This window comes from Papilio machaon, chromosome 22, assembly GCF_912999745.1.
Source record: "Papilio machaon chromosome 22, ilPapMach1.1, whole genome shotgun sequence".
Taxonomy (NCBI): domain Eukaryota; kingdom Metazoa; phylum Arthropoda; class Insecta; order Lepidoptera; family Papilionidae; genus Papilio; species Papilio machaon.
Genome location: NC_060007.1, coordinates 543,472 through 558,019, shown reverse-complemented (window position 1 = coordinate 558,019; position 14,548 = coordinate 543,472). Strand labels below are relative to the sequence as shown.

Below are 14,548 nucleotides of genomic sequence, written 5' to 3'. Positions count from 1 at the left end.
AATGTTTGAAAGAAAAAAGTGATTTATTTATAACCTGCAACCTGCTCTCAGTATTTTAGACCTTTTTCGCTCGAATTGAGATGAATTAAAAACATGTAGCCAATGTTACACGTTTATAAAAGCTTTATTTTGGTTTAAAAATTTTTTTAAATCGCTCGAATAGAACTCAACCAAAGAAGGTTTTCAAAATCGAATGTTTTTTTTTCAAGTTAACCAAAAATTATATAAAAATCCTAAAATTAGAATAAATTAACAACAATTAAGTTTGTCACAGACTAGAGAATGTCATGTATACATAGAAATATAGCTCCGTAGTTAAATTGAAATCACCGTGTAGTATGTTAGGAATGTCAGTACATCAATAGAGCCATTTAGTAGAATTTCCATTGTATTACAATAAACGGTTACAAACTGCACATTATTTGGACAACTTAATCCAATTAACAGTACCCTAAATTTGCAAAACACAATTAACAGATAATTCCACTAAACCAAATATGTCCGGGATTCAATCATTCTTAAATGATTTAGATTCAATCTATTCGATTAAATATACAATATGTATTTCAAAAATATATATTAAAAAGGTTGGTCCTTTTCACAATATCTCAGTAAAACAGCTGCTTTGAAGTATTTGTCTAAATACTTTACTATTGTAAGGTTTGCAAAAAAGAAGTGTCGTTAATATTCAAATTTGTGGTCATTTAAAAGCCCAAAACGTTTTTATTTAAGCAAATTAATATAATTTACGGCATAGATAAGATGCCAGCCGGGAAAGAAAGCAATTAAAAATGCGGACGTGGAAAGAAATTATAATTGCCCTTTAGAGTAGACTGTTTAGAGTTGGTGTTTTCAAAAATTATACTCCGCGTGGTCCTTTTTAAATCACAACTTCAATTTAATTATGTTATGAACCAAAGAAAATATAAATGACCATATTTGAATTCAATGTTTTATATTAGTTGAATCAGAACCCTAGTGGAATACTACGACTGATACTTGACTTGCAATCTGCAGATCCTGGGTTCGAATCCTGCCATGTACCAATGTGTTTTTCAATTTTCGATTTACATATGTGCATTTATCCGACGTTCTTACGGTGAAGGAAAACATCGTGATGCTGCACATATCTGAGAAGAAATTCAATGATATGTGTGAAGTCAACCCGCACTTGGATGTGGTTGACTATGTCCTAGTCACTCCTAACTTAAGGTAGATTCCGAGCCCCCTCAGTGGGGACGTATAGTGAGCTGATGATGATGATGATGATTACAATTTAGTGATCTGAGCTCTTATTTATTGGCGTATATTTCCAAATCAAATTACATTGTATCAAATTGCAGTTGTCAACTGTCTTCTCCTTTTATCATCTTTACCTATATAAGGCAAGAATATATTTGAGGTCACTAATTCGTCTCGTGACTGAAGTAGGATTGTTTAAAAAAAAAATAGCCGACTTCAAAAAAAACAATCTCAAACAAAATGCACTCAAAAGTAACATAAAAAAACAATTTCAAACAAAATGCATTCAAAAGTACCATAAAAAACAATCTCAAACAAAATGCACTCAAAAGTAACATAAAAAAACAATTTCAAACAAAATGCATTCAAAAGTACCATAAAAAACCATCTCAAACAAAATGCACTAAAAAGAAACAAAATAATGACATGAAAACTTCTTTCTTTCTTTCTTCTCTCTTTCAAAAACCATCTAAACTCTAAAGAAAGTTCTCTTCTTTCTTGTAACATGTCTATATTGTATAATTATTGTTATTTCGCAGTCGGTGTCGGCCAAAGTAAATATAATATTATACATTTTATATTTGAGATGTATGAGACATACTTACGTTTATGTCCCTACTTAGGCCGAAACCGACTCCAAAATAACAATAATTATACAATATAGACATGTTACAAGAAAGAAGAGAACTTTCTTTAGAGTTTAGAGGGTTTTTGAAAGAGAGAAGAAAGAAAGAAAGAAGTTTTCATGTCATTATTTTGTTTCTTTTTAGTGCATTTTGTTTGAGATGGTTTTTTATGGTACTTTTGAATGCATTTTGTTTGAAATTGTTTTTTTATGTTACTTTTGAGTGCATTTTGTTTGAGATTGTTTTTTATGGTACTTTTGAATGCATTTTGTTTGAAATTGTTTTTTTATGTTACTTTTGAGTGCATTTTGTTTGAGATTGTTTTTTTTGAAGTCGGCTATTTTTTTTTCTTAAAATTTTTGTTTTATTTCACAATTTTTAGTGAATTTGAAGTTCAATTACAAATTTCCTTAATACGTATGAGGAAAGAAATAAAGAAAAGGACTTTCCTATTTAATATGTGTGTACTTCAATTCAAAAACTAATTTAGAATGCAGCAGATAACCACTTATCCTTTAAACAGTGAAATAATTATCAAAATCGGTATACAAATTGAAAATTAACGAACTAATACATGGTAGCGTGCCTTTAATTTAGTCCAGCCGCGCGCCGCCGTAGAATTTTTCGAATGCGCGTAGTTTTTAATAATTTAATATCTTCCAAACTATTGATCAGAATTACATAGTTTAAAGGCTAATGTAATCTGCATTTAATACTCTAGCCATCAAACATATTTATTTGGATAAGGATTCATATCGAATATAATATAATAGCGCCGTAAGCTTACGACGCTGTTTTCCGTGTGCATTTTAATCGAAGTTTGTTCACAATAACATGGTTTTTGTGAGACATCCATAGATGATAGATATATGCCACCTGAGACTTTTATTTAGCAAATTTAAGGATCTATAATTACTCCATACATCATTTTAATGTAGGTCATATAGTTTGACCTACGTAAGCCCAGAAAGCAATTTTGTGCTATTCATTGTAACGCGATGTAGCATTTTTCGTTTCCGCGTAATTTTATTCTTACGATATCTCCTAAACTATTAGACAGAATGATATAGTTTTAATTGCAAATATAATCTTCATTAAATTCTCTTGATAATGAACATGTTTATTTACATAAGGGTTAATACTGAACTTGAATAATAGCGTCGGAAATAGGGCATGAATTTAATTAATGTTTCGTAAAGAAAAAAAATGGTTATTGTGAGAAAACTATAAAAGATAGATATATGCTATCGCGGACTTTTATTTAGCACATTTAAAGAGCTACAATTCGCCATACATCATTTTGATGTAGGTCTTATAGTTTAGCCTACGTAAGCGCTGAAAGCAAAAATGTCCCTAATTTTCGCAACAAATTTTGAAGCTATATTCAAAATCTACTAGTCTTCTAGTTATTTAAAAAAAAAAAAAAAAAAATGGGACCCACCTGCAAGCACTTCCTTTCGATTAAAATATTTTTCATCAAAATCGGACCACCAGGGACGGAGATTCGCGGTAACACACATAAAAAAAAAAAAAAATTCAGTCGAATTGATAACCTCCTTCTTTTTGAAGTCGGCTAAAAAAAAGTAAAAAAGAAGTATTTATATGACTTTCCTTATTAATAAATTGCGTCTATTAAATTTTAATATCTGTAACCGGATTCTTTCAATCTTGTATAGTATTGCATTCTACAAGAAATTATGAAAATTACGGCTAAAGTCATCGTTTGGTGTTATTAACAGAGTTATTGATAAAAATAGCATGTGTCGATTTTATGTTCAATGTTTATGTTTCGTCAGTGAAAACTCATAGTAATGAAGAGTTGACATGCGCGTAATACTTGCAGTAACTGATGTTGATTACTGACGGAAGCAAATGCTAATTTATTTGGCGCTCTGTTTGATGCAGTTAGGTCGTTAATTACTGGAAATTTGATACACACTGTCATCATGTCGAAACGTTATATATATAACTATCAACACTTTCCAAGCCACAGAATCTGTATCAGTTGAAATGGTGACTACATATAGGTTTATGGGCTCCTGGTACTTCTGAAGTCGAACGGTTTTGTCCGCTCGACTTGTACTACGACAACTCGGAAGATATGCGTGAAGTGGAAGTATTAAAATTCCGCGTTTCCTCTAAAAATTGCGGTATCTTAATTGTCAAATTATTTATTTAATATTATTAATTCAGTTATTAAAATTAATAATTAATAGATAAATGCAATGAATCGACAATAATTATTGTATTGAACGTGTTTCCCGCAAATTACGTACGCGAATTTACAATAGGCATTGTCATTTTTAACGTAATTTTGGCTTTAATAATTTTTAGTACGATATGAAATTGGAACTTAATATTAAAGACTAAAGTTTTGTTAATGAATGTGTTCAAATATGAATTTTTATTTAAGTTTGTAAATAAATATTTCAATTTTATTGTTAATTCTTGTAATCTGAACCAATTTTGATAAGGTTATGTGTAATTCTAATTCGATCTTTTTTTTATTTAGCATATAGTGTTTGATACCAACGTTATCTTGAGGTCCATAATACATTTAAAATGTATTTTACTATACGCTTTAGTGCAGTTAAATTTAATTGGCTATTATGTATGTACAATGTATATATGTACTACAATTTCCCTGCAGTGCGTTTGACATTTAACATTAATAATGCTGTTCAACGGGGGAAAGTAAATAGGGGAAATGCGTCGTCATGGTAACGGCTGACAATGTGAGGGTATTAATGATAAGTGCTTACTTAGGAATTTAAGGGAACCGTAGATTAACGAAGACAGAAGCATTATATATTTATTTTTAACTTATTTATATGTAGAATTATCGTCGTTAAGGTCAGTTTCTACTAACGCGACTTCTGTAAGAAAACAATACTGCTTCCTTTCATTAGCTTTGTCAAAAACACAGATAACATAAAATAGCGTTATCGATTAACACAGATAATTAAACAACAGAGAGCATTAAATTAATTTACGCAAAAATATTTCATTAAAAAAATACAGTCGAATTGATAACCTACTTCTTTTTGAAGTCGGCTAAAAATCACAGTAACCATTGAATTCTTCAATCTCTTGAATTCTTCGTTTCGTTTAATCCTTAAAAATATACACAAAAGGCTAAAATTGTAAAGACTGCGATGCTTTTGTAAACATTTGGTTGTTATAAAGCGTAAGCAATTTGTATGCAAGCCTCAGTGTAATTTATTTTGCCACTAAGACGTGATTAATGACAATTAGACATGACCGCAGTGGCTACTCTTGTGTACCTTGATTATAAAGAAACGGACTCGGCTAAGAGCCGCAGCTAAAATCCACAGTTACTAAGAGCCGCATAAAATCTATACTTAAAGCAAGCAAGAAAACTTAGAATCTATTATTAGTTTTTATTTAGTTGACAGAGGGGAATGTGCGCTTTTAACAGGTCCTGTCTTTTAAAAGTCAACGCTTGTTTAGAACCGACGAATAAATTTTAATATAGCATGAAAGGGTTATTCGCCTCTTTGGCTTTTGTTTCTATATCTAGCTACGGGTTTCCACTGTTGCTACACTTTTTAAAACATGTTATCAACTCGTTCTTTTGTCTATAAAAACATTTAAACACAGACATGAAAATATTTTTATGGATAAATGTTTACGCAGTGAAATTTCAGAGTAATTAAATTAAATATACAACATTTAGTTTACTGTTACATAATAAATAAGAAAAACACTTTTTAAACAAATAGAAATTATGATAAAATACTTTTTAAAGAGTTTTTTTATTACAGTGTGCTCATTTCTTAACCTTTCAAATAATAAGAAAGGAAATTTAAAAATTTAAATTTTCATAGCTTTGAAATTGAAATTTCTAAGCTGCTAAATTATTTAAGTAGACAATCTTTCTATGAAACAGTAAATGTTAAGTTAAAAAAAAATACTGCAAATTACGAAAAAAAGTACAGTTTTCTTCTAAAGTGTTTTAGAAGTGCTATGCGAAGGAATAAATCCAAAACATTAAGTAACCCAAGGCATCAAATAAATGATTCTCTACTTCAAGAAGCAATAAACTTAAATATTGAGGTTAATAGCACTTGAATCTTGCCTTCAAATCCTAAAATATTCTAGCCTTACATAAAAAGAGAAAAGAGAAATATTCCTCCGAAGGATTGGCGACAGGCAGGCGGCCGGCCGTAAAAAATTAAGCCAAAACTTTAAGGTTTATTAAATCTCGTGTGCTGACCCCACGTGAATAGGCTAAGGTCAGGGAGATGATGACATAAAAAGGGAAAATAAAATAAATTTACGTTAAATTACTTCTTGCTTACCTATAACAATTTAGTTGGTTCAATTAAATCTGGCTAAAGCTTTATTTAGTGCACCCAGAGTGATTAAACTTTCTGAGACCTAAATGCCTGTATAAAACATATCATCATCCTCATTATTTTTGACAAAACAGAGGTAACAATATGTTTTATAAAGAGGTTTTGGTTTCAGAAACCAACGATAAGTGGTTTTCCTTAGTGTAGAAGTACTAATAGCCTAATGTTTAAGGCTATGGACAAGTGATCATATATTCGTTACTTCGAATCCTACCATTAGACTGACATGAACCATATCTTATCTACAACTTAATTGGAATATAAAAAATATAATTATTATTTTATTTAACCTTAACTAATTTGATCTTAAAAATATTTGCTCTTCTTGTTAATTTATTTATAAAGTTATATATTTGTCATCCAAAGTGAGGTTAACCATTTTTTTATTCTGGTCTCGTGTGGCGAATATTACAATGTCTTCATAAATCACGAAGACCTAATATTAAAGTACCCTACATATCTTTCATGCACAGCAAAAAGGACCTACCATTTTACTTATATAAGTTGTATTTTGTTGAAAATTATAACATGGTTGATTCGAAGAATAATAAACACTTTTATATTACTAGCTAACGCCCGAGACTCCGTCTACGCGGAATTAAAAATAACCTTATTTGCAGACTATGTGTTCTTCCAGTCTATGCTCTACACCAGTGTTTCCCAAAGTGGGCGATAACGCCCCCTTGGGGGCGTTTGAAACCTAGGAGGGGGCGATAAGGGGCCCAAAAAATGGGGGGCATTGAAATTAATTAAAGTAATGAAATTGTGATTTTTAAGTTTTAGGGCTGAATAAAAATTAGGGGGCGGTGAAAGAAATAAGTTTGACAATCACTGCTCTACACCTATGTCAAATTTCATCGACATCCATGGAGTCGTTCTGGATACCGTGTAACAAACATCCATCCATCTAAACATTCGCATCTATATATATAAAAGAAAGTCGTGTTAGTTACGCTATTTATAACTCAAGATCGGTCGAACTGATTTAGTTGAAAATTGATGGGGAGCTTAGAACTAGGAGACGGACGTAGGAACTTTTTTATCTTGTGTGCATTTTTTTTATTCCGCGCGGGCGGAGTCGCGGGTAAAAGCTAGTTTATAATATTAGTAAAATAGATCTACTCTAACCTTAAGGAATACTCTACTTATTATATAAAAAATGTTTCTTCGAAAACTTTCTTATAATTAAACGTGCTTGTAAATATTTTACAACATAAATACAATAATTTAGGTTTCATATTATGAAATAATAATTTCTCGAAACTCATAAATTAAATGTAGTCTCGTGTAATAAGTAAAGCTGTAGGTCGACAAGGTTTTGCCTCAGTGTAAATAATAAATAAATTAAAGGCCACATCTGAAAATATAATAAATCACATTGTTAATTAGTTTATAAGCATATAAATATTAAATCTAAATAAAGTGTGTTATAAAAGTTTGTCCTTTAATAGTAAAACTATTTTCCAAATGTCACTAATGGGCGTGACACAATTCATTACCAGTATAGGTATAATTAAAAAATTTCCAAATTCGTTAAAATGTAGTAAAAAAATTTAAAGGAAAGTAAATTTAATTATTTCTTTAAATTTTATTTTACTATTATATTTATTTTAAAATAGCTGTGGCCCGTAACACTGTCCGCGCGGAATTAAAAAAAAATAAGTAGCCTTTGTGTTCTTCCAGACTATGTCCCAATCCATCAAGATCCGATAAGTCGTTCCGGAGATACCTTCTAACAAACATCCATCCGTCCATCTATACTTTCGCGTTATGATAATGATGATGATGATGATGTAATCCCGGCCGATATCGGCCACGGCGACTGTCTTCAGCTCCGGTTTTGACGTTGGTGTGCTCGCATGTGGCTTATGCAGCTAATTTAGCGTTAATTAGTGTTACATATCGAGATATATCTTCTCAGATTTAAAAATAAGAAACTTAGTCTATTTTCTTAGGTATTAATAGAAAAATCAATCCTACAATTTAATCAGTAGGCTCCGAATATGAATTTGTCCCAATCGGTGTCGAGACTCTTGGTCCGTGTGGTCCTAGCGCAAGAAGGCTTTTTAAGGAAACAGCAAAAAGGTTAGTCGACATCACAGGAGACCGAAGAGCTGGCAGCTACCTCGGACAAAGAATTAATCTAGCCATTCAAAGGGGGAACGCTGCCAGTATCTTCGGAACCTTGACTAAAGGGACACCTTTTAGTGACATATTTTAGTTTTTGGAACGAAGTTTTTGTTGTGAAAGGGGGCTAGACGGAAAAAATTCTTACGAAAAATTGTCACGACACTTTTTGCTATAGTAAGTATGTTAACGACTAATGAGCGCTACTTCACCATGGCAACGACGTGACAATATATAACGAAAATCATAGAAATAAAATGTACTTCTTATGAAGACTTAAGTTTTTTATTCATAGAATAAAAATTGGTTCCTTCACTAATTAATCGAAAGGAACTTCGTTCCATCCGGGTGTCCCTTGACACCTCTCAAGTTTTTTTTTAAATATTTAAATTAAGTGTAATTAGGTTTTGTACCTATAATTGGATTCAATTTACGTTGTATTTAATCAGTATTTATGTAAATAGCGCTGAATGTAATCCTCAAAACAGGTAAATAAGCAAAGTTATCTTTACCCTTTTATTCGATGTAATCCTGAACTTGGTCCCGGCGTAATTATTTTAATTCCCATTGCCACGTATCATGTAATACGAACAAAAGTCAATTAAAAGTTATGTTATACGCTACATTTCCAATTGTCTGTTTTTTTGCAAGGAAAATTGCAATAATGTATATTTGACATGGGGTAAATTAAGCTTAAATTCACGTTTTTATATAACACATATATTAGGTTTCCCAAGGAGAAGTTTCCACGGTGTGTCATTTTGTAGACGTGGAAACAATATTATCTCGAGTAAGGGATACAAGTGACACGAACTTAAATTTAAAACAGTTACATCCGCGTTCATGGCCCGTGTAAACCCACCTTCAAAGAATCATCAACTCACTATACGTCCCCAATAAGAGGCTGCGGAAGGTTAAGTGCTTAACCCCTGAGACACCTACGCTCTATCTGTTTTCTTTATATCAACTGCTTATAATATTTTGTAAGTGAGATAATACTTGCAATACTGCAAGTATCAAGATGTCTCAATTTGCATTTAAGAGAGTCTTAATTGTTGTTAGAAGCAAACGTTACTCGTATTAAGGAGATAAACATCTGTATAAGAGATCACTGTTTAACAAAGGGATCATTATTTTATTACGTTAAAATAGATTGAACATTTGCAAATCATTTAACCCTTTGACTGCTTTTACAAGTAAATGTTTATATAGACATACGTATGCATATAGTTAACCGTCTTCCCGCTTTACAACAGTACAGTCGCGTAAATAACCGCGTTAATTGGAAGACGCGCGTCTAATCCGCTCTTTATCGTATTCAGCGAATTGTTGACGTTAATCCATTTATTTGCTCGAGGAAATTGCTCAAAGCCGCGAGACATTTCAAAATTGGATTTTCTTTTAAATTACATACTCTAAATTTGTACGAAAGCTTCTATATTGTGACAGATATCTCTCTATTATCTTACTTCTTACTAATATTATACTATTGCCTAGTCATCCTTAACTTGGGGAGATTGCGAGCCCTTCGTTGGGGACGTATAGTGAGCTGATGATGATGATTACTAATATTATAAATGCGAATGTTTTGATGGATGGATGGATATTTGTTTGAAGGTATCTCCATAAGGGCTGACCGGAACTTATTGAAATTTGGCATGGTTATAGAACATAGTCTGGAAGAACATATAGGCTACCGTACGTAGGAGACTAAAATCCCCGTATAAAACATATCTTCATCTCCCTCATTGTCTTTGACAAAAAATAGAAAACAATAAGAGATCTTGGGCTCAGACACCATAATGATTTACTAAATGAATAAGATAATATAAAAATGTACTAAAATTATTTAGAAGCTTTTTATTTACCCAATTTATATAATTCTAAGCGAAACATTTCACAGTTTTTTTTTAAATCAAATAATGATAACGTTGTTTTCGCTTTTATCTGCTTTTAGGGAATGTTCGGTATAGATGTACTATATTATATGTATAATTTTGAATTTCGCGGTTGACCAATACGGGTTTTATGTTGGTAGGTCGATTCATTTTTATTCTCCCGCACAAGCGGGTAGTTAGAAATCCCTCTCCGCTACGGACGGGCGCGGGGCCTGCGGGGGGCTTGTGCGGGGAAGGAGTGAGTGGACAGAGCGCATCGTGGCGGCATAAAAAGTGGTCGGCAGTTGGATAGCTCATCGGACGTGTCTATTATTTAGCGTACAGGGTCGCTAAGTTTACGGTTCCGCGTTCGGTTCGGTAAAGGACGCGTCTATAGGGCGCTTACGGGAAGCGGTGCATCGGGTGCATCAGGAGTGCAGCATTGCTGGCGCCTTTAGACTGTATGACAGTGACTTACTTGACTCGACTGACACCGACAGAGTGACCAGGCACCTGCAGGCGGTGAACGGGGCATCGAGTAGGTGAGTGCCAGTTCATATATTTACCATATTTACGCCAGGCCTTGTGATACGTAGTTTAAGGCAGGTTGTGCCGCGGGACCCGAACCCGTCGTGTACGGCACAATTTCGATGGTAGCAGAGCGTGGTTAGGTTAACACGTAGGTTATAACCGCGTGGTTATATTCGGGTTACGTGTTTTTCGGGTACGTATTTGCATTGCTTGGCGAAATATTGTAACTTCCTTCTCGCGCGGAATATAACGGAATACACCGGAATACAACAATATTATAACATATTACGTCGTACAATATAAGGTAGGTTTTCACTCGGGTCGTTTACGTTAAATTCTTTATTGTACGATTGCTACGTAATATTAATCGGCCATTAGGGTTCCGTTTATTGATTTCATAATAGTTTTATATTTAATTGAGTAATTTCACGGTTTTTTTCTAGTATATTTAAATTAGGGCTTTTTTACGTAACGGTTTTTTTTGTAGTTTATGTTACGGTGCATAATATAATTTAGTATTTTTTTTTCGTTTGGTAGTTTTTATGTTACCGTCGATAATTTAAGTTGGTCGGTTTTCATTACGGTTGTTTTTTTTTTGTTTTGTTTTTTTTTATTAGGTAATTCTTTGTAACGGGTTTCATACATTTGGTTAAGGCGAGAATTATCTACCCACCATTTAGATTTTTTTTTCCTTTATCGACCATTTGTAGTAAGCGGTTTCTGGAAGCGTCGATAATTTTCTACCGTCCTTTTTTATTTTTATTTTATTAATCATGGCCGGCAAATATACCGCTAGGATAGCAGGCGTGCTGAGATGGCTCGGCTCAGCGGTTTTGAATATTTCTAGGCCAGATCGTGCGCAAGCCCTTATGGCTAGATACCAGGTTTTAGACGATCAAATGGCGGATCTATATGAGGCGTACCGTGGCATTCTAGAGTTAGGTTTAGAAGCGGATGCCATGGCGAAGATTAATGCTGACATTGATCAGGCCGACGACCTGGCTGATCAAATTATTCAGGCTGTTGGTTGCCTTAAGGGGTCAAGCGCTGCTGACGCGCGCGTTACTGCGGAGTCGGAGGCGTCACCAGCGCTCATGAGTAGATTGCCGCTGCTCGATTTGCCACAATTTAACGGTGACTTGGAACAGTGGGTTGCTTTTAACAATTTATTTGAAAGCATTGTTCACAGTCGTAGGGATTTGACCCCTGCTCAGAAGCTTGCCTATTTGTTGGCGTCGTTAACGGGAGAGGCCAAGGGCCTTGTCCAACATTTAGGTCTTGTTGACGGTAATTATGATATCGCCCGGGACTTACTCAACCGTAGGTACCAGAATGTTCGGCGATTAGCAGATAGTCATGTTGCTGCTATTCTAGGCCTACCTAGGATTTCGGTTACGCAGTCGTTGCGCACACGGCTTCTTAACCCGTTGTTAATAGCGGTCAACGGTCTCAAGGGTTTGGATTTACCTGTGTCCACGTGGTCGTTTTTATTATTACATATAATTCTTTCCAAATTACCTTACGATTTACAACATAGATTTGAACTGGAATACGGCGGGGACTCCGCCACTCATCTTCCCAGCTTTGACAACCTAATTTTATTCCTGGAGGATGAGTGTCGTCGATCGGAGAATGTCCCCCCTCCCCCTTCGGGGCCTCCCGTAGTTGCTCCTAGAGCGAGGCCCGCGAGTAACGAACACCGTCCACCGGTTTGGGCGCGTAATAGGCCACGGATGTTTAACGCAGCTGTACGGCAGGCACAGGACATTCACTGCAGTTATTGTCGGGATACAGGACACGGTGTTACGGGTTGCCCCAAGTTCCGGGAACTACGTTGGCAAGCTCGACGCGGTATTGCTCGCCAACGGTTTTGGTGTTATTGCTGCTTGGGGAACCACCTTGTCTCGCACTGCCAGTCCACTCGTGCGTGCGGTCAGTGTGGAGGTAGGCATCATCTCCTGCTGTGTGGGAACCGCAACGGCTCGCACTCGCCAAACACTCGGGGACTTGTAACTTCCCCTGTTCACAATACAAATACGGATGAACATTGGTCTGGAGCTATGCAGCGGACATCAGGTCGCCGTGATGTTAGGTCTCCACCACGGCTTAGTGCCAACCACGACCGACAAAGTATTCATGGTTCACCAGCGAGCACGGGCGGGGGGCCGCGTAACTCTTGTAGCGACCCTCAAGCTGCGGCAAAGGAGCCTGGTGCGGCCGGCGCTCGCTCGCCACTCCACTTCTTGGACTGGCCTCGGTTGGAGCGTCGCAGGCCGCATCGATCGGATCATCAGGTGATAAGTGATCAGGATCGCCCTTCCTCCACACCACATATAAATAAATCTTCGCAGGAACGATAAGTCGTTCCACATTTCCATCGCAATGCATCTCATCGCTTAGTACGGTTTCACTGTCCACCGCTCAGGTTCGCGTCGGTTCTCTTCGGAGAAAATAGGTAACCACGCGCGCGGTTTTGGACTCGGGTTCATAGGGATGCATTGTTTAAATACGGTCGGTGGAACATTTACGGTCGCGGATCGACCGGGTACGGATTACGGATTTATTCGCGGAACAGGTAAAGCGAATTGGATGGTTACATAGATTTTATTAGGCCACTTGGTGGTAAAGCGAGCAGTGGCAACTCTCCCCCAGCTCGTTTAATTTTCGGTTTCGAATTTCGGTTTTAGACGCAGCCAGATATCGTCTGGCTGGGGCGGGGGACTGTTCGGTATAGATGTACTATATTATATGTATAATTTTGAATTTCGCGGTTGACCAATACGGGTTTTATGTTGGTAGGTCGATTCATTTTTATTCTCCCGCACAAGCGGGTAGTTAGAAATCCCTCTCCGCTACGGACGGGCGCGGGGCCTGCGGGGGGCTTGTGCGGGGAAGGAGTGAGTGGACAGAGCGCATCGTGGCGGCATAAAAAGTGGTCGGCAGTTGGATAGCTCATCGGACGTGTCTATTATTTAGCGTACAGGGTCGCTAAGTTTACGGTTCCGCGTTCGGTTCGGTAAAGGACGCGTCTATAGGGCGCTTACGGGAAGCGGTGCATCGGGTGCATCAGGAGTGCAGCATTGCTGGCGCCTTTAGACTGTATGACAGTGACTTACTTGACTCGACTGACACCGACAGAGTGACCAGGCACCTGCAGGCGGTGAACGGGGCATCGAGTAGGTGAGTGCCAGTTCATATATTTACCATATTTACGCCAGGCCTTGTGATACGTAGTTTAAGGCAGGTTGTGCCGCGGGACCCGAACCCGTCGTGTACGGCACAGGGAAAAAAAATTGAAAAATAATGTTTGTTATATTACGTAAAACGGAACAACATTTCTTATAACGATGCTAATTTAAGAAACCTTTTTTTTTAATGTGCTCTGAGAAAATGCTTTTTGTTATAACTGTATTGTATTTAGAAAAACGAACTCAATTCAGGGATCGTGAATTTGTTTATTATTTATAAAAGGTCTATTTAAATTAATTTAAGATGCGTGATATTTTAGTTTGCTACATTAATTTATTATTAGACTGTTAATATTAATATAGAAACAGTTGAATTTCTTCTCCAATCTATTGTTGTTATCTTGCCGGAACACTAACGCGAAAGCGAAACAGAACTGAAGCGAAATTTTACGCGATAGACATGCAACGAAACGTTCTCCAACTTGATTTGGTTACTCCAAATACAGATCTCAGAACAATGCTGGTCACTAATGAGACACTTAGCGTACACTTAGTATGAGATATGTACACAAAGGGATGTA

General features: G+C 35.9%; 1 protein-coding gene across 1 annotated transcript; it reads left to right on the top strand.

The window, feature by feature from the left end:
- Nucleotides 1–11,552: 11,552 nt before the first annotated feature.
- Nucleotides 11,553–12,375, top strand: LOC123722248. Its single transcript, XM_045683422.1, has 2 exons — nt 11,553–12,066; nt 12,317–12,375. Exons 1-2 carry the CDS (start codon nt 11,553–11,555, stop codon nt 12,373–12,375), a joined length of 573 nt encoding a protein of 190 aa, XP_045539378.1.
- The last annotated feature ends 2,173 nt before the right edge of the window (nt 12,376–14,548 follow it).